The sequence below is a fragment of the Paramisgurnus dabryanus genome, chromosome 1, assembly GCF_030506205.2.
Source record: "Paramisgurnus dabryanus chromosome 1, PD_genome_1.1, whole genome shotgun sequence".
Taxonomy (NCBI): domain Eukaryota; kingdom Metazoa; phylum Chordata; class Actinopteri; order Cypriniformes; family Cobitidae; genus Paramisgurnus; species Paramisgurnus dabryanus.
Genome location: NC_133337.1, coordinates 62,402,703 through 62,428,121, shown reverse-complemented (window position 1 = coordinate 62,428,121; position 25,419 = coordinate 62,402,703). Strand labels below are relative to the sequence as shown.

The window sequence follows — 25,419 nt, the reverse complement described above, 5'->3', positions numbered from 1 at the left end:
CGGTCGCGTGTGGCTGTTCGAACGCATTCAACCACATATGCGTTCCGCAACTCCAAAGCGATCCGATCGAAAGTGGTTTCGACTACCTCTGAATGTGGTTGAAAGTGGTCGAAAGTGGACGAGCTCAAAACGTTTTGAACACCGTTTACACCTGGCATTAACGTCTTCCACTTGTGATCCGATCGACGAAAACGCATGTTAATGCCAAGTGTAAACAGCCTCAGAGATTCACTGTCTTTTGATGCTTTTCAGCAGTGTTAAAGGATTTCTCATGTATGTCGGACACTTTATCATGTTAATAGATGTTTAAAATGGTCATGGCAAATTAAGGGAAAAATTCCACACAAGTCTGCACAACAATAAATTAAGTTAATTTAAAGAAATTGTGTTAATTTCCCACACAGGTTGTGGCATGTTTAGGTCACAACTCCTTTTATAAAATCTTAATAAATGTCCTTTTGTATTAATTAACAATACCACACATTAATATGCCAATAATAAATACATGTGACAAACAGGATGAGCAAATAAGATGAGACTGGTATCAATACTGACATTGTTATTACTCCACCCAACTGACAAACTAACCACACGCAACACTCTTCTGGATGATAGTAACCTTCACAAAACTCAAAAACACAAACTCTTCTACATCTTAAGTCGAACGAACAATACTTGCAAGTCTTTACTTTACGCAAAAATGGATTAAATAACAATTTCAAAAGTGACCCTTGAAATGCAGCTGCATGCAAAGCATGCTGGGAACTCAATCCTTTGCATAGTTTTAGTAAATCAACAGAAATGAGTGATGTTGTCATAAAACAAATAGATCGAGTAAACTCCCAACTCATCTTAAGTAAACTGAGCAAGCACTAAGTATGAAATATCTGCAGTTACAAGCTACTTAACTGAAATGAGTACTTGAGTACTCAAAAAGGAAATATTAAGTTAAAGAGCAATACTGTTTATGTCAGTATTGCACATTGAAAATGTGTTTGAATAATGCAACGCAATGTTTGAACAAGAAAACAAAACAAATGCGTAACATCAGCTACTGTACAGTCACAATGCAAAAGTATGCAGTCTAATTTAGTCTGTTCTCCTTGTAAGGACATTTAAATGTGGTGAAGGGGAAGCTGGATAAGTGCATGTTTTTTGTTTTAAAATCTCTATCAATGATCATTGGTGGAGTTCCTCTTGGTTATTTCTACTCTTATAGCGACATACTTGTTAGCAAATATATCTATAAATCCATTTGCAAAACATTTCTTATATTGTGATGAGTGCTGATGCCTATGAAGCACTGAAGTGTAATATCAATCCATTAGCATCAAAAACACCATCAATCCATTTCTACATTAATATATCAGTTACAACACTGCAAACGTGAAAACATGCAAAAAGCAAAACAAATATGACTTGAAAACCAAATAAAATGTTTTATCTTGCATAAAGTTTTATTATAAACCTCACACAAGGCTTAACATCTTACACATTTCTGATTTAAGTCTTATTTATTATCTTACTAAGAGTGTTTTGATATTTTTACTGTCTGATGTTTTTCTACAGTCTCTTACATTCACAAACAGCTAATATTTGCTTAACAATACCATGCAAAAGAGCTGATGATGCAAAAGCTGCAGATCACAGCCGATATGAGAAACCACAGCACCTACTGTACCAGCCGGACAAACTGCGTCTTCTCACGGTCTCCTGACGCAGGATCAGAAGGACTGAGTGTATTTCATGGTACGGGACATGATCGTCTGTCCAGACTGAACATATTGACCCGTCCGGTGTGCACCATGGGCACCAGCTACACGCTATTGGCTCAGAGGAGCTTTTGCATTTGCTCAGGAAGCTTTGCATTCTCCTATAGGAGGAGCACAGATGATGTCATCCGCCACTGCTGTGGACTCAGGTCAGCTCTGGACTGACATTACAGAGCAGAGAGAGAGAGAGAGAGAGAAAGAGAGAGAGAGACTCTCGAGAACAAACTAGATGTTCTGGTCACTAAATCCAAAACACAGCTGTCATTAGAAAAGGGGGACAATTTGGTCCGTTTTTAATATTCTGCCCACCCATGTTGTCTGCACAGTTTGTTATATTTTTGAGAAGTGACATCATGGCTGTACTCTTTAATGGATGTCAGAAGCGTATAAGCATATTAGTATAGTTTGGTACTTCAGAAATTGAACGTTATACAGTATATGCTGGTACCTTGTGCACTTTGAATACATTAACAGTTCAGAGGTTATATGCAGTTTAAAGATACAGTAGCTTCTAAATATATATGGGACTCTACACACAACAATGCCATCCATTGGTTTCCTCACATGACCAGACAACAATAAAGAGAGTGAATGTATGAGAGGACAGACAATGCTTATCTTTATGCTGAGCATTCTCTGTTGGGTCACTCCACGGGCCCTACAACGCCCTCATTGATGTGAAAAACACCCTCAGCAGCTCTAAAGCATGAGAAACAGAGGCAATGCTTTGTTTCAATCCTAATGAATAATAAACGGGAAACATGATGCAGGAATAAAAGCCCTCTGTGAGATACTCTTGCATGAATTTCCACTTGTATGAGTTCATAGAAATGTGACTTATATATGGAAAGCGGTTAAAAGAAAAGTTCACTAAAAAAATGAACATTTACTAACCCTCATCTCGGCTATGACTTCCTTCAACACAAATAGTTTTATCTTAAGATGCTATTACGTTCCTATATGGGACTTAAAGGTAGCCTGGTCCAACCAGACTCTCGTACATTCATTTCATTTGTACAGAGAGTCTGGCCACGCTCCATTGCAAAGCGTTAATTCCGTTAAGGAGGGTCTTCTGTTGAAGTTTAAAATTATTGGATCTGCGCAGTCACTCAGGATCTGCCATGCGCAGTCGCTAACGTGTGGTCGTGACGTATATCATGCGCCGAAACCGGCCGGAAACAACAAGTACGAATAATCAGACCAACAAAACTTAGCAAACCTAGTTCTTGCTCCGGATTTAACTTCTGTATATTCGGCAGTTTTGCAACAACGGACCGAATAGCTTTTCTCACGTCTTTCTCCGCTGCCATTACTGAACTACAACACAAACTGATGCACGACCTCAACGTCATCATTTTTAGCCACCCCCCTCTGATCGCTGATTGGACCTGCAGATTTTTAAAATCTGAAAACCCTTGTCCAGCATCAACCAATTTAACTATTTCCACTCCAATGACGAGTCATGTCGTCAATTAAGAGAAACCGCTTCCCTGCTAATGACGAAATTTGTACGGCAATCCATATTTTCGCTATTATCCACCAGGTGGCGCTCTACCCAACTTATAAAATAATCCATTGTGTCCTCATGGGTGATGTCTTAAAACTACAAAACCTACTAATTCAAATAATAATAAACCACACAAAGATCTTCCTCACAACGCAGTAGCTGTGTATGTTTATATGACCTCTCCTTTTTGAGTTTCCCTGCAGGTGAAGATCTCCAGGGCGAGTGTGTTACTGAACCACTCTTGTTTCTGAGGCAGCACATTAAAGATGCATCAGTTCTTGGTCCCAAGACTATAAATAGACCAGCATTTCACTATTTAATGTGTTAAATCAGAATAGAGGCTGAGAATCTCACAGCTTTCTTTCTAACAATGACAATTCTGATCTTCAGACTGTGGCCAAAGAGCACCAAGATCATATCAGCAACACCCTGAAAACCAGTCAGACACCCAGCATCATAGTGTCAGGATTACACAGACAAATCACAATGCTTTCCTTTAATCCAATATATTTTTTATAACTGTATAATATTACACATGCTTAAACTTGAAGGTAATTTAATCTACTGTATTTGAATAAACTGCTGTTCTTCTGAGGAGCAGAAACCTTAATTTAACGACAAATTCAGTCTGTCTACCTTTGAGTTTAGCCACATCATCTGAACGCTGCTTAGAATCTGAATATCTAAAGCAATGGTGATTTACTCAATCACTAAATGATAGAGAGCGCTAAGATCTCCTGAAGATTATTAGTATTGATTTGGGAGAAATAGATCATCCTGATTGAATATCTCACACATTCTGCATTCAAAATAAACATTAATCATGAATGAGCTGATGAGGAGCGGTTAATGTGCAGTTCCATCTATCTGATGTTTGATGAAGCCAATAAATTATCCAATGCTTTTGTACGTCTGCTGTGGGCCATTGATCAGAACTGTAATATAATCACACTGGTCCGTGTTTTCTAGGATATTTATAGATTTACATTTACATTTAGTCATGTAGCAGACGCTTTTGTCCAATGTGACTTACAAATGAGGTAACAATAGAAGCAATTAGAGCAACACAAGAACCGCAATACATAAGTGAAGACTCAAGTCTAACACAGTATACATAGCTACATTTTTTTCTAGACAGGAAAGATAAAGATGGAAAAATAATAAAGATATTAAGTTCTGTTTTAGTAAACAGGGTGTTGGTGAAAGAACACCTCTATCATGTTTATCCTGCATTCCTGCATCATGGTTTACAATGCAATGTAAATATGCGCTGCGCAGACCGATCGGCGAGGTTTGCCGCTTGTAGTCGAGGGAGGAACTGAAGACGGAGCCGTCAAGCCGGACACCTGCTGCTTGCCGTACGTGTGCGCCGTGTTTCCTTGTTTTTAATGAAGTGAATTAGATGCTGAATTTGATAAAAACAAACCTTTTAATAAAAAGTTGCAACCAGAAACATTTTATATCGAATATTTTAATTGCTGCTTACCCGAAAATTACGGGAAACAAGCCTATATTATTAAAATACCAATAGAGTTTGTTATTTTCATTTTTATTTTATTACACGACACAATATAACATATTTAAGCATATTAAAGTTTTTTTTTTCCTGTTTTAAAACATGAATTTATAATGTTTATTAGTGGAACTAAAGATTGGATTAAACTTGAAACGCACGTGATCGTTGTCATCAGTGAGGCGACCAATCACGTAAAGCTGTGTCGTCATCACAACTCCGTGCAGCCGCTCTGGAGAAGCTGCACCGGCTGAGCTAGCCGGCTACTCTCGAAACGCTCTCGTGGTACTTAAAAACCATATGACACAGTCACGTGCCTGCAGCGCCAGCTGAAGTCGGACAAGATTACTAACCGGAATGCACTGCTTCAAGTCAGCCACCGATCGGTCTGCGCAGCACCGCATGAAGTCGAACACACCTATTGTGGTGAGTAAATTATCTGGATTTTTCTTTTAAGAAAATGGAATATTCCTTTAACTCCGGTAAGTTTTTATTTCATGTCAAATAACAAACGGTTCATGCTCTCCATCATTAAAAACAGCAAACAGCACGCGCAGGGTTTATGTACTGCTTGTGTCAATGATGCCTCACAAACACCCAGAATATTAGTGCTTGTCATTTTTGGGCGTTAAATCCGTGTAATTCAGCGGAAATCCAGATTCCGTTTGGGCCGGCCTATAACTCAAAGTATTGATTGAGACAGTGTTACCATGATGGGCTGGCTTATAGACTATGACGTTTTGAAATGGCAAATGAGTCACAAAATCATAGTCTGTCATGACTTGATGGGAAACAAGCCTGTGTTGTTAGCAGGGATTGAGATATTGTAGGCTCTGGCTGATCTACAGTGAAGAGAATGACAGCATTAGGAGCATATGGCCTTCACAGCGGTCAAACTGACAGAACTGCAGAAGCTCACAACATTACATTAACTGTCCAAAGATCTGCTCTGTTGAGAAGCATACTGTATGCACACATACAGTACATGTACATACAAACACTCTCACAGTATGTGTTTACAGCAGACTCTTTTTGACCAAATCTGGACACTTAAACGGCAAGAGTTGCATGGAGCTGTTTTGTGATGCTTTTGAAGCTTGAGAAATTATAGACAAACAGGATAAGGGTGAGTAAATAATAATGATAATGTTCAAATGCAGAAATGGGGCTTGAACCAGAGGCTTAGCTTAAGCATCAAGCTCAAATTCCCCCATATAGCAACTGCACAGTGAAAAAATAATGTAGGAGCCAATATGGAGGAGATGGGGAGGGATGTGTTATTGAGAAGAATGTAAATGCTAACAAACATCTCTCTCTAGACATTACAGATCTGATCACTGATCAGCACAAAGATCGTCTTCACAGGTTTATTTTAGTCTTGGTCGGGCTGCCATTTATATCGAGAAACAAAACCGTTTTAAATGTGCTGTTGACCTGGCCGTGATCATGTTTATGTTCAAGGTTACACCTGGGGCCTGTTGCACAAAAGTAGAATTAAGACATCCAGGCTAAATGACTGAGCTGAGCTCAATGAAGCCAAAACAAGTGCGTCCACGCTTAATTGGTTGCACAAAGACGAAGCCAGGATGATCAGACACGGATTCATCAAGCCAGGTGAAACCAATCCTGGATAGGTGCGCGCTCACGGCTCACTCAACTAGACCCCGCCACCGATCACAGATTCACCGATTCACCATGGCAACTAGCGGCGTTCTTTTCCCCGTCAGAGGCACAAATCCATACGAGGAGGTAAAAGACATAAGAAGAAAGGCAACACCGCCACAGTGGTAAAGCAGAGAGAAAAAGCGTGGCAAAGTATTGCAGACCGCCTGAATGCGTAAGTAGTGCACAATTACACACTCACCGCTCCGCTGAAACATCACAATTACAATTAAAAGATTTAATTCACATCTCCAAAAACGCAATTGTACTCTGATTATAAAACAGTTAATTTTTTTATTGAAATAGACTGCAAATATGAGTGAAATTGTGTAAAGTAACTCCATCACACTGGATAAGGCTTCAATAAATTATTATGAAAGCCTTACATTATTACAACGCTCATTATGTACTCTGCTTCTTATGTTGTCCACCGTTTTTTTTTTTCTTTTTTTTCAGCTTTTATTAATGTAAAGCTGCTTTGAAACAATGAAACAATTGAATAAATAGATGAGCTATTAATAATAATCAATTTAATTTATAAAGCGCCTTTCAAAGGACCCAAGGTCACTTGCTCCTTGCACTGCCAAAAAAAATAACTTTCTTCGTGTTTTTGTCTTGTTTTCAGTACAAATATCAAAAAATTCTTCAATTAAGATGTATTAAAAGTTTTCTTGAAATATACTTTTTTATAAACACTTAATTAAAAAAAAAAATTTATTCCATTGGCTGATATTTTTGCTTATTTTCCTAGGTCATTTTGCTCATCAAGAAAATGCATCTTAATTGAAGAAGTTTTTGATATTTTTACTGAAAACAAGTCATTTTTTGCAGTGTGACTCCATTGAATGTTCTTGTGTGTTAAAGAAAGTCTCTCTTTTTGTGTGTGGTGTTGTGTGATGTTGATTAAATATGACCGGGCCAAAACGGACATGGCAGCAGGTCAAAATCAAAATCTGCAGAATGGTAAGGGCCCTGACTAATACTTAATAATGCACAAGCATAGATTGTACCCAGAAGGTGCCTGCTCACACATTGTCTGTACTGTTTTAGCAGTGGAAAAGAATACCCAGAGACAAGGCACGGGTGGTGGGTCACCAAAAGCTGACCTCACCCCAGCAGAGGCCAGCTTTGGAGCTAAATAAAGGCAGGCCTGTTGGAGGGGATCCCTGGGGGAAAAGAGACAAGCATAGGTCCCTCACAAGATGCCACCCGCTTCATACAAGGTATGTTCTTCCATCTCTACATGGGACACAATCACATTCATATTGACTCTATTTGGACTGTCTGACTTTGGTTTGCCTATTGCCTTGCAGTGTCTGGCAGCACTGTGTTACTGTTAAAGCCACCAGCACGAGCACCTGACGATGCTGATCCAGTGAGTACTCCATCAAAGGCATACTGTAGGCCTGGCATGTCTTGTCTACTAGCTTCAATATGAATCCGATTAAATGTGATGGGGTCAAGGCCCCATTTCATCAGCACATAACGGCGATGATGATGAGGAGACCATCTCGCTGGATTCCAAAAGGCATAAGGTATCATGTCAAACTTGTGAAAGTACTATACAAAGGAGTCATCATTGGGAGCCATCACAAAATCTCATTTCTTTTACAGGACCCAGAGTCATTGGTGCACTGGACTGCACAAACATAAGGATAAAAGCCCCCTCAGGTGCCCATGAGGCAGATTTTGTAAATATGAAATCTTTTTACAGCATTAATGTTCAGGTGAACATAACTTTTTGATCTTTTCCATTGAACACTGGCAAAATGGCCTGGCTCAGTCCATGACTCCAGAATCTTTTGGACCTCTGAAATCTATCAGCGCCTATCACAAGGTGAGCCACACAACCCATATATAACCACTTTTTACATAATGGCTGTGTCAAAAATATCACTGTGTTTTATTAGTAATGATGAGATTTTTTGTTGACAGGTGAATTCTCTGGTGTGTTGCTGGTAGACAGGGGGTAAGGCTGCCAGCCGTTTTTCCTGACACCTTTCACAGACCCCCAGGAAGCACAGCAGGCCTACAACTATGCCCATGCTAGGGCCAGAGTTGAAATGACCTTTGGCCTCCTGAAGGCACGCTCTCACTGCCTTCACAAATTAAGGGTCAGCCCTGTGAGGGCATGTGACATTACTGTGGCTTGTGGTGTCCTCCACAATGTGGCCTGCCTGAGGAAGGAGAGGGCACCCAGAGTGCTGCCAGCCATGGACTGGGACAATCCGGAAATCTTCCCTGATGACAACAGTGGTCGGCTGCTGAGGGACCAATATGTGTTGAATTATTTTAGTCAGTATGTGTGCTTTCAAATTTTTTTGATGTTTGTGCTGTATACTGTGTGTATACTGTTTGTGTATACAAGCTTGCAGGGAGGCTACTGCATCCGTTAATTGTCTTGTTTTCAGTTGTCTGAAATTGTCTGTTCAGTTAATGTGTATGAATTTGTCCTGCATTTATTTCAGTGTGCAGACATGCAGGGTGTGTTATATACAGACCTTTGAATGTGTTTTTATCCTTTGGTTGTATAATATGCTTTGATTCTGTGCTTTCCATTTTGTAGAGTCACTGTGTGACTTCAGTTTCGAAAGGAGCTGATGGTTTACCTGCTTTGTTTTGTCCTTATTCAATAAAGAAACATAATGTTACACTTTGTGCTTTTATATTTATATGAAATGTGTATTTTATACGACAGAGTATAAGGGCCACACCGAGGAAAGGAGAAAGTCATACATTTGAGGCTGGTTCTTTCTGTGGAAAGATGCATATTGTTTTTACAGTCCTGATACTTATAACAATTTGATTAAGTATTTCCTTGTTTCTGAAACCATACTGAAGTACAATTCCACGAAATGCCCCACAAACTGTTATTGTAACAACTGTGCTCCTCTAAAACAACAAGTTACAATATTACGACTTCATTCTCGGTCTGTTTTTTTTCTCTGTGGCCCTAATGTTCTATCATTTTATATATAACCTTATAGTCTTTAGGAAACTGTAAATTATCTAATGATAGCAACATCATCTAAAATCATAATTTATCCAAAATTATAAAAATTAATGATCACAAACATTTAATAAAATTACAGTGGGTCTACTTATATGTGATAACAATGTATATTGGGAAGTGAAATAACTATTGGTTTCCATTTGTGGTGATTGCTGACCAGAGGTGGAAAGAGTACTGAAAATTTACAAGTACAAGTAGTTGCTAAAAAAATACTCAATTACAAGTAAAAGTACTGGTGTTAAAAATGTACTTAAGTATAAGTACAAAGTACCCCTCTTAAAAACTACTCAAGTACAAATTACTTTTTAGCCGGTGATATTTATTGAATAAATATTAAATCCATTGAATGAAATCAGAGATATGAATGGATTAAAAACAGGCAATTTGTGTTTTATACGAATAAACACATAGTACAGGAATTTTGTCTGTTTAAAGAATGTTAAATGATTTTAACAGCAGCTATATATTATTTCATATTGTTTCTTCATATAATTTTTATCAAGTTATAAAAATGGTCTAATGTTATTATTATTAATGAATTATGATACAACATAAATAAGCTTGTTGGGTTATTTTATTTAAAAACAGATTTTTTTTTACATTAACTCATTCCCCGCCAGCCATTTTTCGAAAAGTTGCCCGCCAGCATTTTTTATGATTTTCATAAAAGTTTTACAAAATGCCTTCCAGGAAATTTTTCAAATGAAAGAACAGACCCTCTACTTTCAAACAAACAATAAAAAAAGTGAAAAACCGTTCCATCATATTTTTTCCCTGCTTATAAACTCTTAAATATTGGTGTTTTTCTTTACAAATACACATTTTTTTTAGCAAAAAGCTGAAACAATTGCATTTTTGTGAAGGAATTTAGTTAGAGATCAGATTCAGAACGAATATCAAACATAAAATTAGTAAATAACGTTTTGGCTTCAGTTTATCCATAAATTGGTTAAGTCCGCTATCTAGTGGACAATCGCGGTATTGCACATTAACATAAATTCTTCAGAAACACGTTTTATGCAAATGTTTTTTTTTCTTAATTGACAAGATAACTCGTCAATGGCGGGGAAAAGAGTTAAAAATATTATTGGACAAGAAAGCTTTCCAAAAGTACACTACTAATATTTCAAAAGTTATCAGCATTTAGCACTGACATATGTCTAATTTAGACAGGCTGTCAGTGCAGTTACACTGCTACGCCAGTGGGACGCGGCAACAGACGAATTTGATAAAAGAGTCCTTATTAGACTGTTTATTATTATAAGCTTAAAACACTGATTCAATATGAATAATACAATGTTGACAATGACATGAAATTTAACTTTGAGCGCCATTTTACAATGTTAAATCTTTTTTTACGGTCTACGTGCTCGTCACCTAGGTAACTGAAGCTCATGTTTCAAGTGATGTTTTCAGTCACATTATCGTGAGGTCTACCCAACATTAAAAACGAAAACGATCAAATAAATATGGTTATAAGTCTTCTTACCATAATGTGCTTTTTTAGATTAGAGGCTGAAGTATTGTAAGCCGAAATCACTGCAGATGGCAAACAAAGTTTGCATTACATTTACACGCTGTCTCCTTTCCTTCCTCTGTTTGAACAACTCCCAGGTGCAGCCATGGGCACTCGTCATCATCCGGTATTTCTTCTGAATTTTTAATTAATTCAGCGTCCATAACGCCAAAGTTCTTTGACATTAAAACACTAAATACAACGTCACAGTGAAGGACGCGCGAGGATCGATTGAATAGCTCTCCAGAGACCGGGCTCTTTTTCCGGTTCAAATACAAGGGTTTTTATTGGCCCGCCCACGATCAATTATTTCTATTGGATATCCAAATGCTGTCAAAGATTTGAATATTAATTTGATTCAAATTCTACAAGTACTTAGTAACGAATGTGATTTTCAAAGTAGCGAAATACATTACTTACCTTAATTTGTACTTAAGTACAAGGGAAATTACAGACTTAAAAATGTACTCATAAAAGTACAAGTACACGAAAAAACTACTTAATTACAGTAACGTGAGTAGTTGTAATTCGTTACTTCCACCTCTGTTGCTGACTGACATAAGGGATGAGATTAAATAGATCCTGGAATTAAGCCTGGTCCGGAGCAGGCTAGCTCCACAGAATAGATCTCCATGGAAATTTATACCATAACATATCCTCCTGCCCCCTATCCAACTTTAGTGCAACCGGATCACGGATCAATTGAGCCAGGATCACCAAGATATCCCGGCTTAATCCCTTATCCTAGTTTTGTGCAATAGGCCCCAGGTGTTAGTTTCTACAGAGTGATATTTCATCAGTGGCGGCCGGTGACTTTGCCAGATACCTGCATAATGTCATGCGTATTCAGAGTTTACTGTTAAGGGAGTGTCTTGCGTGTATTTTGTGAACATGAGGTCTCTTTTATCATAAACAGTTTTGACACACTTGCAGCAGGCACTTATTTTGGAAAAAAAAAACGTGATGCACACAGGATCTCTTGATACGCAGAACACATATTTTGGAAAAGGGAACCACACACATGACACTCAGAACACTTATTTTGAATTAGCGCCCCTCGGATGAGCAGTCCAACCCACCATTGTATTCCATATGCTTTATAATGTTATTTTATATGCAGTTACATAAAAAAAGGGTTATGTTCAGCCCAGTGTTGGGTCAAAAAAGGATAAACCCAACCGTTGGGTTAAATTCCCTTAGAAAATGTTTCTATTTGATTGCAGCATTGAGTTAAAACAACTCAGTATTTTGTGTTATAAAACCCAGCATAAGTTAAATTACAACCCAAGGGTTTGGAAAATTACCCACTTTTTTTTGTACTTTTTAAATCGGCTAAAATAAGCAAGATCAAAGGCCTCATTTATAAAATGCTGCGTAGAAACCTACATTTGACCTTACAATCATTTATCAAAAATGCATACATGTGATTCATAAACCGAACGTACACGCAGAAAACACGCGTACCCCTTTTTTCGGATGTGAAATCTTGAAATCACAAATGATCTTGAACTTGTGCATGCTGAGCAGCGTCGGATCTCCGCCTTTAAACGATTCCTAATTAATGTCATAGACCAGGGTTCATCAAATCTGACCCTGAAGGGCCAGAGCACTACAGAGTTTAGCTCCAACCCTAATCAAACTTACCCACCTGTGATTTTCTAATGATAATGAAGACCTTGATTAGCTTGCTCATGTGTGTGATCAGGGTTGGAGCTTAACTCTGTAATGCTCCCGCCCTCCAGGGTAAGATTTGAGGATCCCTGTCGTAGACATATAAAAGAGTGCTTGTCAGTGTTTAAACCCTTTTCGAGCAGCAAGAATGGCTTATATTTAAAAAAAACCTGCAGCAATCAGACAAGCAAAAGTGTGTACATATGCTAAGCACTTTTCTACGTCAAAGACAGTTTTATAAATATGGACTTTTCTGTGGATTTTTTGCGTACACACAGATTTGATCATAAAGCGTCCACGGCAAAGTCCATATTTATAAAATTTTCTTTGATGTAGAAAAGTGCCGATCCAGTCTTTTAAGAAATATTGACAAAATGGCTTGTTATCTTTGAAACAACGCAAAGTTATGAAAAAAGGAATAGTTTTGTATATGCGGGGTGTGGGTGGACATGCTCGCTGAGTGCGAGTGGCGCTACTTCTTCTTGTTTTATTATATTGTATTATATGTTACAGATATACGGCCGCCTGCTTTACCGGAGGTGAATGCAGCAAACATCCAGTACAGCCAGTGGGATTTTTAAAGAAAGATTTAAAAAGTACATGAGAAATACAGAAAATTATTTAAATGGTATGATGCCGGGATAGAATGCTAAAATACGGGAGTATCACGGGACAAACAGGAATGTTAATCTTGCAAACAGTACACAAAATGGCATGTACGGTCCTGCCTTTATCACAAAGGCGAGTCTGCAGCTCATGTTTTATATTGAGAATAGCAGCCGTTGCTGTGTTTTTGAGATACAGATTTTCAAATATTTTATTCACTACATCACTGTCAGGCCAGTGGTTTTGTATATTAGTGAATAGATTTGTTCATTGGTTATGATATGAGTTTGATCTGCTGTAATAATTATAATTATGTCCCCTAATAGAGTAGCAACATAGAATCTAACACAAATACAAACTGTGAAAGCAAAATGGCAGTGATATAACACCAAGAGTGAAGATCTGAGAAAAGCTGCATGTCTGTCTGTTTCTTTTACTGTGATGTTTGTGCTGGAGGTGTCAGAAAAACATACAAATGTGAAGTGGAGAGACACTCACAGTCCATGTCAGTGGCTCTGAGCCTATTTATATGAGCCTATATAAATGTTTTGCATACACGCCTTTAAACATACAACAAAACATGTTTCTGACAAAAAATACCAAAAATATTAATGACTCATCTTACATTTACAGTCTGATTCAATATTTCTGTCCAAGGAAATTCTCTGTTGAATGAGAATGTCCCGGCCTCTCTTTACCACCTGACACTTGACGGTAACACTTTACAATAAGGTTGTACTTGGCCGCATTTAGGCTGCATGTTTGAAGTGACTCAATTCCCCCATGACTCAATTTTCCCCCCTCAAGTGGCACAGATCGGATATGTGTAAGCAGGAAAAAAGCGCATAGATTCCGATATTCTCCGAACAGTTTGAGTCCTCATTAATATGTGGAAATAAATCAGATATGAATCGGATACATGTATTCGCAATGTAAGCAGCAGATATTCCCATGTCAAGATGTGTTGTGCATCATTAAAAATGCGATGATGGCAAATGACTTCAACTCAGATGGACACCACCCGCGATAACATGACTCTTCTTAACAGCACAGTGGAGGATGACGGATCCACTTATTGAAATAATGTTAAAGGATAATTCCGGTATTTAACACTTTGAGTCTCATTTCTGGTTTGTTTTGGATGAACTACAGTGCACTGAAATTTTGATAAAATGGGTCGTGTCTTGACTTTTTGACTTGTTTAGAAGCGTCTCTTGACTGCTTCAGAATGGAAGTCAATGACCATGCACAAACATGTCATTAAAACAACACTTAACGTTCTTTTCAAAACTGTGCTACTCACCGAGTGGTTTGTGGTGTTTGTTGATAATTAAAAACAAGTAGTGTTGCGAAATACAGTTTCTGTCGTGTTTTATTTGGCATTTTGTAAAATTCCATTGACTTCTCTTGGAAGACTCATTGCTCGCTGATATATCACTCCTCCGCCGGAAACGGAAAAGGGGTCTGTTTACAAGTGGTTGTAGTTTTTTCGCTCGGTTTCTCTCAGAAGAAATTTTTCTCATATTTGATGGCCCAGTGACCAGCCTTAGGTTTGAAGTTGAGCTCGATTGTGACTGTCTATATGCTAAACACCAAGCGTACTTGTATGGCAAAGTGGTTGTCGCCATCAAGTGGTCGGGAGTGTGCTAATGCTTCAGACTCAAATATAGAGCGGAAGTATATACGCGATTGTGAGGTATCTGAAAAAAAAAGTTCCACTATAGCAAATAACACAGAATGAAATCATACATTGCGCCAATATATTTGTTTTTAATCATCAACGAACACCACGAACCACTCTGTGAGTAGTACAGTTTTGAAAATGAACGTTAAGTGTTGTTTTAATGACATGTTTGTGCATGGTCATTGACTTCCATTCTGAAGCAGTTAAGAGACGCTTCTAAACGAGTCAAAAAGTCAAGACACAACCCATTGTCAAAATTTCAGTGTCCATCACTGTAGTTCATCCTAAACAAACCAGAAATGAGACTCAAAGTGTTAAATACCGGAATTATCCTTTAATGGATATTTTAAATAAAAATCTGAAATGAAACCATCACATCACACTGGGGAGTAATTTTTAAATGTGATTAAGTTTTGTTTATATATAATTAATTTTCAATTCCATTATTTTAGTAATTCTAACCAGTTTAAGGTGGAACTCTGTTCCCCCCTTGAATTTCACTCCACAGACTCTGTCCCCCCACGTAGACCTACCCCATTTCCAGCCCTGATTAATTCAAAATGCACAAACATGAACAAAGATTAATAAATGCTGAAAAAGTTCATGTTAGCATTTACTAATGTTAACAAATACAACCTCATTGCAAACCACTTGGCTAAAAATAAAAACATTTACTCTTTTTTAAACCCTGCCAGAAAATATGTCACCTAAACAGAAAAGAAAGTTTTAAATGAAATTAATGTACTTAACTATGTACATGTTCATAAATGGGCTAATAATCATGAATTAACTCCATTATTTCTGTCTGATCCCCGTCTGTTTTGTTGTTTTTTGCCGTGCACAGTGGATACAATTAGCAAATTGATGGCCGTACTAAATTGTTTCTTTCATTTACCAGGCAGTCTTGGCAGATGGTGTCTGCTGCTCACACACGCACGCACGCACGCACGCACGCACGCACGCACACACACAGCTGTATATTTCTTACACAAAAGACAACCCCATCTGAGGCCTTCACCAAGGGTAAAGACACACCCCTTACTGAATGCTTATCTATCAGTTACACGGCATAGGGGCGGCCCGCCCAATTTTTACAAATGCATGTTTGTCCTGAGAGCATTCAATGTTTTAGATGCAAAAAGCTTTCCTTGAGCGCATCCTCTGTTGCACAAAGATTACATAATAGAAATATAGTTCAGATTTCATTTCGACTAAATTGTATTTCAGCACTTATCCTATATTGTCAAGAAGCATTCACAACAAGGACATTAATTCGTACCCCTGCATGAACACCTGGGACATTCTCAGGAAACCCCATGTGTGTGTCCTAATGACTTATTACTGATTTATAATAACACAATACTGAACCTAATTTTATATAACAGATCTGAATCTGTTTAGTGTGTAATGCCAAAAATAGAAAACACATATATTTAAATAAATATAAAAATATCTAATTGTCATTTAATAGTATTGAGAACACTGTTTATGTTGTTGTTGACTCTTTCTTTATGTATAGAAAATACACAATGTGTCTTTGTCTCTGCACCTTCTGTGCTACCGTTATGCTGTGTCAAAATGTGTTTCATGTTTTTGACGGGGTTGAAATTCTCACGCTTTCGGGCTTGGCTCGGGTTGGAAACCCTGGATAACTTTGGTATTTCCAAAGGCTGTAACTACATATTTAGGTGTGACACAGTACATATTTTGGACCATGGATGAAAAAACTAGCCATACGGGTCAGTTGAAATTTTGAAATGTATGTATACTATTTATCATCTGAAAGCTTAAATGAGCTTTCTGTTGATGTATGGACAATATTTGGCCAAGATGCAACTATTTGCAAATCTGCAGGGTGCAAAAAATCTAAATATTGAGAAAAAAATTCTCCTTTAAAGTTGTCCAGATGAAGTCCTTGGCATCAAATATTACTAATGATAAATACATTTTTTACATAATTACTATAGGAAATTTACAAAATATCCAACATGATCCCAATGATTTTTGGAATAAAAGAAAAATCATATCATTTTAAACCATACTGTACAATGCATTGTTGAGTACTACAAATATACCCGTGCAACTTATGACTGGGTTTGTGGTCTCAACATTAAGGGCTTCCCCATGTCTGTCACCTTTTAAATACAATTTGTTTGTTGTGATTTTTTAAACGATCAACTTAACACTTCTTTACAATTTACACTATGTGCTTTTTTATGGTGACTCATGTAAGGTTGGAATAATTTCATGAATAATTAAGAAATGATGAATCTTTCACACAGATGGGTCTGAACAGACTGTGCCATGGTGACTCAGTCATGTTTATCATATCATCGTCATCTCTTCTGGTCCAGATCTGAACTGTCATCAGTGCAAAGTTATTGTTTCATGATCCATTAACCAACCAGATTAGATTCTGTGTGGTGACCTGAAGTCTCAATATGCTTCGCCACTTTTTTCAACACAACTATTTAAATATTTGAATGAACAAATCTAATTGTGTATGTTTCGTCTTTATATAACTACATACAGTATGAAAAGACTTTGGTAGTACAGTATCTATGCAATGATAAGAGCTCTTTCTTTCTGGTGACAGCACGCCCGAAGGAACATGAAGTTCCTCTACACAGTGCTGGTACAGAATACAAAACATAGCTCTAACACAAAGCATGTCCTATTATACTTCACTTAAGCATTGAGATGTCCACAGAAATGATTACTGATTCTTCTTTCAGTCTTACCTCTTCTTCTTTCATTAATACTGATGACTAGCTTATATATTGTGCATTTTTTTTCATGTGACCATGGACTCCAAAACCAGTCATAAGAATTTGTAGCCTAACAATAGTCTACAAAACATTGAATGGGTCAAAATTATATTTTTTTTATGCCAAAAATCATTAGGTTATTAAGTAAAGATCATGTTCAATGAGGATATTTTGTAAATTGTAAATATATCAAAATTGCATTTAGCAATATAAGGACTTAATTTGGACAAAATCTTTACATTGTATATTGTTTCAGGACAAATATTGTAACAAACCATACACCAATGGAAAGCTCATTTATTTCAATTTTTAGATGTGATCCAGGGTAACATGAGGTATTGTCTTATATTTATGGTCTTTAATACAAATGATTAAAAGTGCATTACAGTCTTCAAACACATGGTCAACAGACTGCTAGCTTAGCACAGGCTAAAACAGCTCATAACGATTGCTTTGAAAAATCAATGACTAAATAAGCCTAGAAAGGATGGAGATACACCCGTGTAAACCCTGTCCATCAATATTATGATGAGAAAATCACTTCTACACTGCACGCGCATTAGACATCAGAGTGAATGTCACTCACATATGAATCAGCAAATGCTGACTGTGAATCTGTTCGACATTTTGCTGTTTCATTACGATCTGACCGAGTGAATTGTATACGGGCTGTATAGCTTCAGATGGATGCAGCTGCAACCTGGTATTGTTTCAGTATGATGCGCGCGCGCGCAGTGACCGTGTCCATGGTGCTGAACATCATCCTTCACTTACAGGAGACAGAGTTAAGACAAAGATCATGTGCATCGCTGTGTAAACATCTATGACTTAACAATACACGTGATTGACAGGGAACAGGTTATTCAGTCACCAAACCTCGTATTTCGAAACGAAACACTGCACGTGCTTCTCAGGCTTGCTTTTGCATCCGCTGAAATATCATTTACACGTTAGCTTAAACACAATGACAATGAAAATCTATAAATGCATTTGATTACAAGCATCGTACGCGTCGTTTAAATACACAAATGCAAAAGGGTTTTGCATGTGTTGAAATAACAATTCCTTGACCAGATAGCCTATATGCATTGACAGAAGCACCGTTCAGCAGTGTGAACTAAGCGATCTAACGCGCAAAACACGAGTCGTTTGTAAAAATGCATGCGTAATTTGTAGTCATCTGGTAAGCTTCATGCGTAATGGCACTGAACAGCAGAACGTTCAGCTGTCTGTGGAATAACTGAGCGAATTCAACCTCTTTTACCTTCTCTCTCACAAAGCTGAATGGCATCCAGACTGAGATTTTTGATCATGTCCTCACACGGGCTCGTGGGGCTGCTGACACTCTGTCCCACGCGTGGAACCTCCATCATTGAGCGCGTAATATTCCGACAGTGAGTGTGACCGCAGTGCCGCAGATCTTCAGCTCTTCTGATGCTCTCTCACGGGTTTCCACAGTGTGGTGGTGGTGCTGATGATGATGATGGCCACGTCAGCACATCGTCATGCACGCGCGCTCCATCCAGAGCTGATCTTCCCCTGCGACACCACAGTCAAGGGCAAAGTCCAGTGATGCTTTCACAAAGACCAGCCTCAGTTATTTAAAAAATCCCGTATAGAAATATTCACTTTAAATGCTCACACTTACACTTTTTCAAGATGTAAAATAAATCTTTGGTGTCCCCAGAGTTTATATGTGAAGTTTTAGCTGAGAATACCATAAAAGTAATTTATTACAGCATGTGCCACTTTGTAGGTGCTAGCAAAAATGTGTCATTTTTGGGTGTGCCCTTATAAATGCAAATTAACTGATGAAATGCAAACACTGATCGCCGTAATGGTGGTTTGTTGAAATTGCTGTCAATTATTCTCTCTCTCTCTCTCTCTCTCTCTCTCTCTCTCTCTCTCTCTCTCTCTCTCTCTCTCTCTCTCTCTCTCTCTCTCTCTCTCTCTCTCTCTCTCTCTCTCTCTCTCACACACACACACACACACACACACACACACACACACACACACACACACACACACACACACACACACACACTCTCGCTCTGCACTAAATCACTTTTCTACTTTTAATAAAATATATAATGTACATCATTCTGATCACTGTTTTATCTTTAGTAATGAAAGAATGATCATTAAAACGCCCTTAATATTGCAGATTAAGGGGCGTTATTATTATTATTATCATAATAAGATCCCCTTCTGACATCACAAGCAGAGGCAAATTTCAATATACTATTTTGAGATGGATAGAATGGTTTACCAAAACTAAGTCACTGTTGATCTTTTTCACATTTTCTAAACCGAACAAGCAATGGGGACCCAATTATAGCACTTAAACATGGAAAAAGTCATTTATTTTCATGATATGTCCCCTTTAAAGGCACAATATGTAGATTTGTAACACTAGAGGTCGCTATTACATAATAACAAAGGCGAAGCTTAATGACGTTATGAAGGAAAGTGGAATGAAGGGAGACTTATGGAACTTCCAGAGACTTATGGAATTCATTAACCATGATCATGGATGAGGTAATGAATTAATGTTTTTTTACCTGTACTTTTGATGACACTATTTTATGCCATCAGAATAAATTAGTGGCATGGAACAACAGCTGTGTGTTACTATAGCTGCTGTATAACCACCACTTATGTGTTTGTCCACTCGTGTTGCCATAGTTTCTACAATCGGAAAACTGAGGATAGTGCGAATATTAAGTCACTAAAAAGGCAAAAATAAAAAGGGAGACAAGAAATTATTTAAAGGAACAGTATGTAGGATTGTGGCCAAAACTGGTATTGCAATCACAAAATTTGTGGCTAAAACTGGTACTGCAATCACACAACTGGTGGCCAATACATAAAATGACAACATAAACATCAGTTAAGGGCTGCAACTCCACTTTTTAAATGACAGTATACTGGCCAGACCATTGTTGTCAGTGATATAAGTATTTGAAATGAAAATGATTTCTTAATGTCTAGTGTCATATCAGGGCAATTTTATGATTTATTGATATACATTCTTACATACTGTTCCTTTAAAACAGGAATTTGTCTGGATTTACAAAACTTTTGGGAACTTTTGGGATACTGTAAGAACACAACTCTGTGAAATATATCACACTGTGTAAGTGGTTTTGGATACTTTATTACAAACATATTACATATTGTGGCTTTATCTGTATTAAAGGAACATTGTACATAAAAAAATCCTGTTAAAAAATAACCGAAATCAGCCAAAGCTGGAAGTATCTGAGCAATTCCAGCATTATTGATTTGACATTTACAGTCAAAACTTGTAATATAATTTCTCAGAGAATGTATTTAATACCAATATATTGAAGTCCAGACTGCATAAAAATATCAGTCTATTCCAAAGGTTCTCAACTCTGGCCCTTGAGATCCACTTTCCTGCAAATTTCTGGTATTCCTGAATACACTATATAAGTAGACGCCTCATGATGTGATGGAACGTATTCCAGCGTCGTAACAATATTGATTGGGTCTCCTCACCTTACGCTAGCACCACAGTCAATCAGAGTCAACGGAGAGCGAGCATCTATGCCGTATTTTGTGCAGTTTACGGATGCTATAACCGGCGCAGTATTGATACCAGATCACATGGGATTACCTTTCACAAGTAAAACTGAACAATCATTTCAGTTATTTTAGCATTTATAATATTATGTCATTATAACTTACGTTATTTACTTGTTACCAAACCGTGCGAAAATCTGGGGAGTTATGATTATAACCTTCCTCAGTAGAAATAAAGGCATGGGCGCATTGGGGACCTATCCAAGATGGCGGCCGCGCTAATAATGTACGTCAGGTCCAATAGGCAGTGTCAGTCTATTTGACATCTACATAATGTTTGTAATGTTCCTGAAGACCTTGATAAGCTTGCTCAGGTGTGCTTGATCAGGATAGGTGCTAAACTCTGCAGGAAAGTGGATCACCAGGGTTGCCTTTACTCATGGTTTCTGTTTTAGATGCATCCTTTATGGATGTGACAAAAAAGAACACACGCTTTTGTGAGACAAACATTATTTGTAGGAATTTTGTGAATAAAAAGGTACAAAAAGAATGCAATAATACACAACAAATGAAAAAAAAAATATGGCTCTTCAAAAGAACATTTAATATTTATTTTAGTTTTTGTATGCACATTTGAAAAATAAACAACAAATGGAAAAACGTATGGCCCTTCAAAAGAACATGTAACATTTATTTTAGTTTTTGTATGCACATTTGAAAAATAAACAATGTGACTTTCTTTCAACACAAGCTATTTTATAACACAATCATTTTACTCTTTCTTTTTATAAGGGATCCAAAATGTGTGAGGAAGAAAACTTATTTAGCAAAACAAAGCAATTGCATTGTGTTTTTTATGTATCACATGCTTTAATCTCACATGACAACTAGTCAAAAGACACGCAAGAACCAATAAGACTTTAATTTAATCTTTTAAGGTGTAATGCATATATAATGTGAAGTGTTATGTAGTGTAAAGTGTTTATTCTGCCGCAGGGCACACAGAGAACACAGAAGAGATTAACAGTGAATGAGGGGTGTATTAAATGTTTTCTTACGTAACAAGATTACAACCTACTTGCTTTCTTGTTTTCCCATTTGTATTCTGGTGCTATTTGTCAACCAAATTAGTTTGACTCTGGTAAAGGGGGTGAACTGCCAAATCTCTCTCTTTCTCTCTTTCTGACTCACACTTCCAGTCAGTTTAAGTAATTTGTACTTTATGTCCATCTTAAATCTTTCCAGTTTGTCTGTTCCGAGTGCAGTTGTAAACATCATATAAATATCCATTCTGATTCATCATTGCATCATGCAGCTTTATAAGCAGTTCAATCCCTTTGTCTCGTGTTTATCTTTTGAGTTCACTTTGCAGATACATTTGAGTATTAGACATGTTTTTATATTAATATAACTGTGACACAAGAGCATGAATCAAAGCATTCACAGGGTGAACTACAGCAGTTCAATAGACTGTGTAATATCATGTCAGGTCTAAACAAGGTCACATGGTTGATATAGTGCAAACACTGCATGCGTGTTTGATTCAGATACAACAGAGAAGAGATTTTAACCTGATCCTGGAACAGCGTGTAGTGGTGTTCATCCGCTGGATTATGCCCCCCAGGGTAAAGTGAGAGGGCAAATACTCTTCACCCTACTGCGATTATTAATCTGCCGAGAGAGGATGCTCCTCCCTCAGTGTTGACTATGAACACAGCCCCCATTCATTTATATCTCTGCATCTGTAAATCTCCTGTTCAGGTTAAATATCACCTCTTATAGTTTCATATAGTGTGCTGTTGGTTTTATCTATATAAGACTCCTCATTATGAGGAGAACAGAAACCAGCGCAGATATAGTAATGAAGAAAGCTGAATGTTAGATGAATAGGGAAGCATTATAAGACAAACACAGAGTGAATATGATAAAGAGGAGAGATTAGAGCTCTAATGGTGATCTCTACTGCGGATGGGGAGGGTTCTGTCCTGCACACAAAAAATCATCCCTCATCATACGCACACGCAGACACACACACACACACAAATTAAAATTCAGCCATTGTGACAACTATACATTGTGACCGGTCTCCCCAGCAATTACAAAAAGTTCTTGAATGACACAAAAATAACAGCAAGTCTTTAATCACTCACATTCTGTTTAAAATGTTACAGCTCAAATGATGTAAAGACTTAACTACAAATTATACGTAGCTTGTCCAACTACATTTTTAAAGTAGCTTCCTCCACACAAAGGCTTTTGAATGTAAATAAGGAGCAGGAGTTCATACAGAATGCAAAGCAGATGCAAACACAGTCATGATGATGATACACAGAGGAGACAGGTAATGGATCAGCCCCAGGTCTCACACATTATCATGATATATATTGTCATATCTGACAGCATTCACAGTGCTCAACAAATAAGAATTACATTCACCTAGTATTTGGCATTCACAGTATGTGAAAATATATAAATAACTGTTGTTATTTTGTGAAAGTATTTCATAAAGATTTAGGTCATGTTAGTGTTGTATGATGTACTGTAGCTCCTCAGCTGATACATAACAAATGTCATCGTAATATTACTGTACCATATATCTTAGGACATTTAATGTAAACATACATTACAAAAAACAAAATTGGTGTGCATCTTGAGACAAAACAATGGCACTGATATGTGTTAAGATCTGTACAAGATGTTTTTAAATTAAGGCAGCTCAAACATGCATTTTAGTCTGGGACTAGGATAAGCCCTGTGTGGAAAACCGCCCCATTGGGTATATAAATTTAAACTAGTCTATTGTCTACATGCATACAACATGTGTATTTGTACTGCTGCTACTATCCCATGTGGGATCAAATAAAGTTTTGATCCTCATGTTTGATTTCAGGCTTTATTAAACATTAAGGGGTTGTTTCCCAGACAGGGATTAGCTTAAGCCAGGCCTTAGATAAATTAGGATATTTAATTCATTTTTAAAAGCATCATTTATACATAAACATTACTGGTGTGCATCTTCAGACACAACACTCACACTGATATATATTAAGATATGACCGAGCAAGTTGTTTTCGGTCAAGAGAACACTTACATTTAAGTTAGTCTGGGTTTAGGCTTGGTCTGTCTGGGAAACTGCCACGAAATGTATCTTTGTAAAAACAACACTGATATGAGTTATTTAACTCTCAATGGCTTATGGTTAATTTACTGTAAAATCTGATCTGAACACTTCATTATAAATGAAAGAGATTTGATTACACAACATAGGGCCTACAAGTAAAAGACACTGACATAGCTGCTCCAGCATTTTTGTTTTATAAAAGCAATGTGTATGAATTCTTAACTAATATTAATAAATGTAATCCTGTAATGAATGTCATGTAATTCTATTCTTGTTGGTGCATTATATTAATAAACAAGGCACAATGTTTGCGTATAGGGTCAGACATGAGTTTAATTAATGCATTAGCGCCCCCTCTTGGAGAAAACAAACATATACTGCTTAACACAAATATACAGTATAGTAAAGCCTCAAATGTATATTTAATAATAATTCATATAGTTACTTGTTATATAAACAACGCTTACTGGATCTAATACACTCTTAAAACAAATGTGTTAAAATAACATATCTTGGGGCAGTTTCCCGAACAGGGATTAGACAAACCTCGAATAAAATAATTGTAAGAGCTGTCCAAACTGAAAACAGCTTAGACTGACATATCTTAAATACATCAGTGCCCTTTTTGTTGCCTTATAATGCACACAAGTAATGTTTTTAGTAAGGCATGTTTGTTAAAACTATATTTCCTAATTAAGGTCTAGTCCTGGCTTAAGATAATCACTGTCCGGGAAACCACCCCCTTGTGTCTAATTAAGGACAACACATCTAATGTGTTGTACTTGTGTTATTTTTGAAACAACACACTTTGTGTTTATTTAACACATCCTGTGTTGTCCCTTTTATTAATTTGAACAAAAAAATGACACATAATATGTTAAAATAACACATAATGTGTTAAAATTATATGGATTTATATTAGGATATAAAAACTGATCAACTGTTAAAAGTAAAATGATGCAATTGGTAACACCTAAAATATTTTTCACTTTAAGTAAAAAATTTAAGTTCATTTTTTTATATTTTAGGTGTTACCAATT

General features: G+C 37.1%; 1 protein-coding gene across 4 annotated transcripts in view; it reads right to left on the bottom strand.

Annotated features, from left to right (window-relative positions):
- The window catches only part of phyhiplb (phytanoyl-CoA 2-hydroxylase interacting protein-like b), a 38,633-nt gene extending 19,318 nt beyond the window's left edge, over nt 1-19,315 (bottom strand). Inside the window, exon 1 of one of the 4 annotated variants that reach the window (XM_065242782.2) lies at nt 18,977-19,315. In XM_065242782.2, coding sequence (XP_065098854.1) covers nt 18,977-19,085 — 109 coding nt within the window. In that variant the 5' untranslated portion in view covers nt 19,086-19,315. Of the gene's footprint in view, nt 1-1,672; nt 1,917-18,976 lie in introns of those variants that run through there. The other 3 variants (XM_065242781.2, XM_065242783.1, XM_065242784.2) reach the window with 3 other exon arrangements.
- Nucleotides 19,316-25,419: the final 6,104 nt, after the last annotated feature.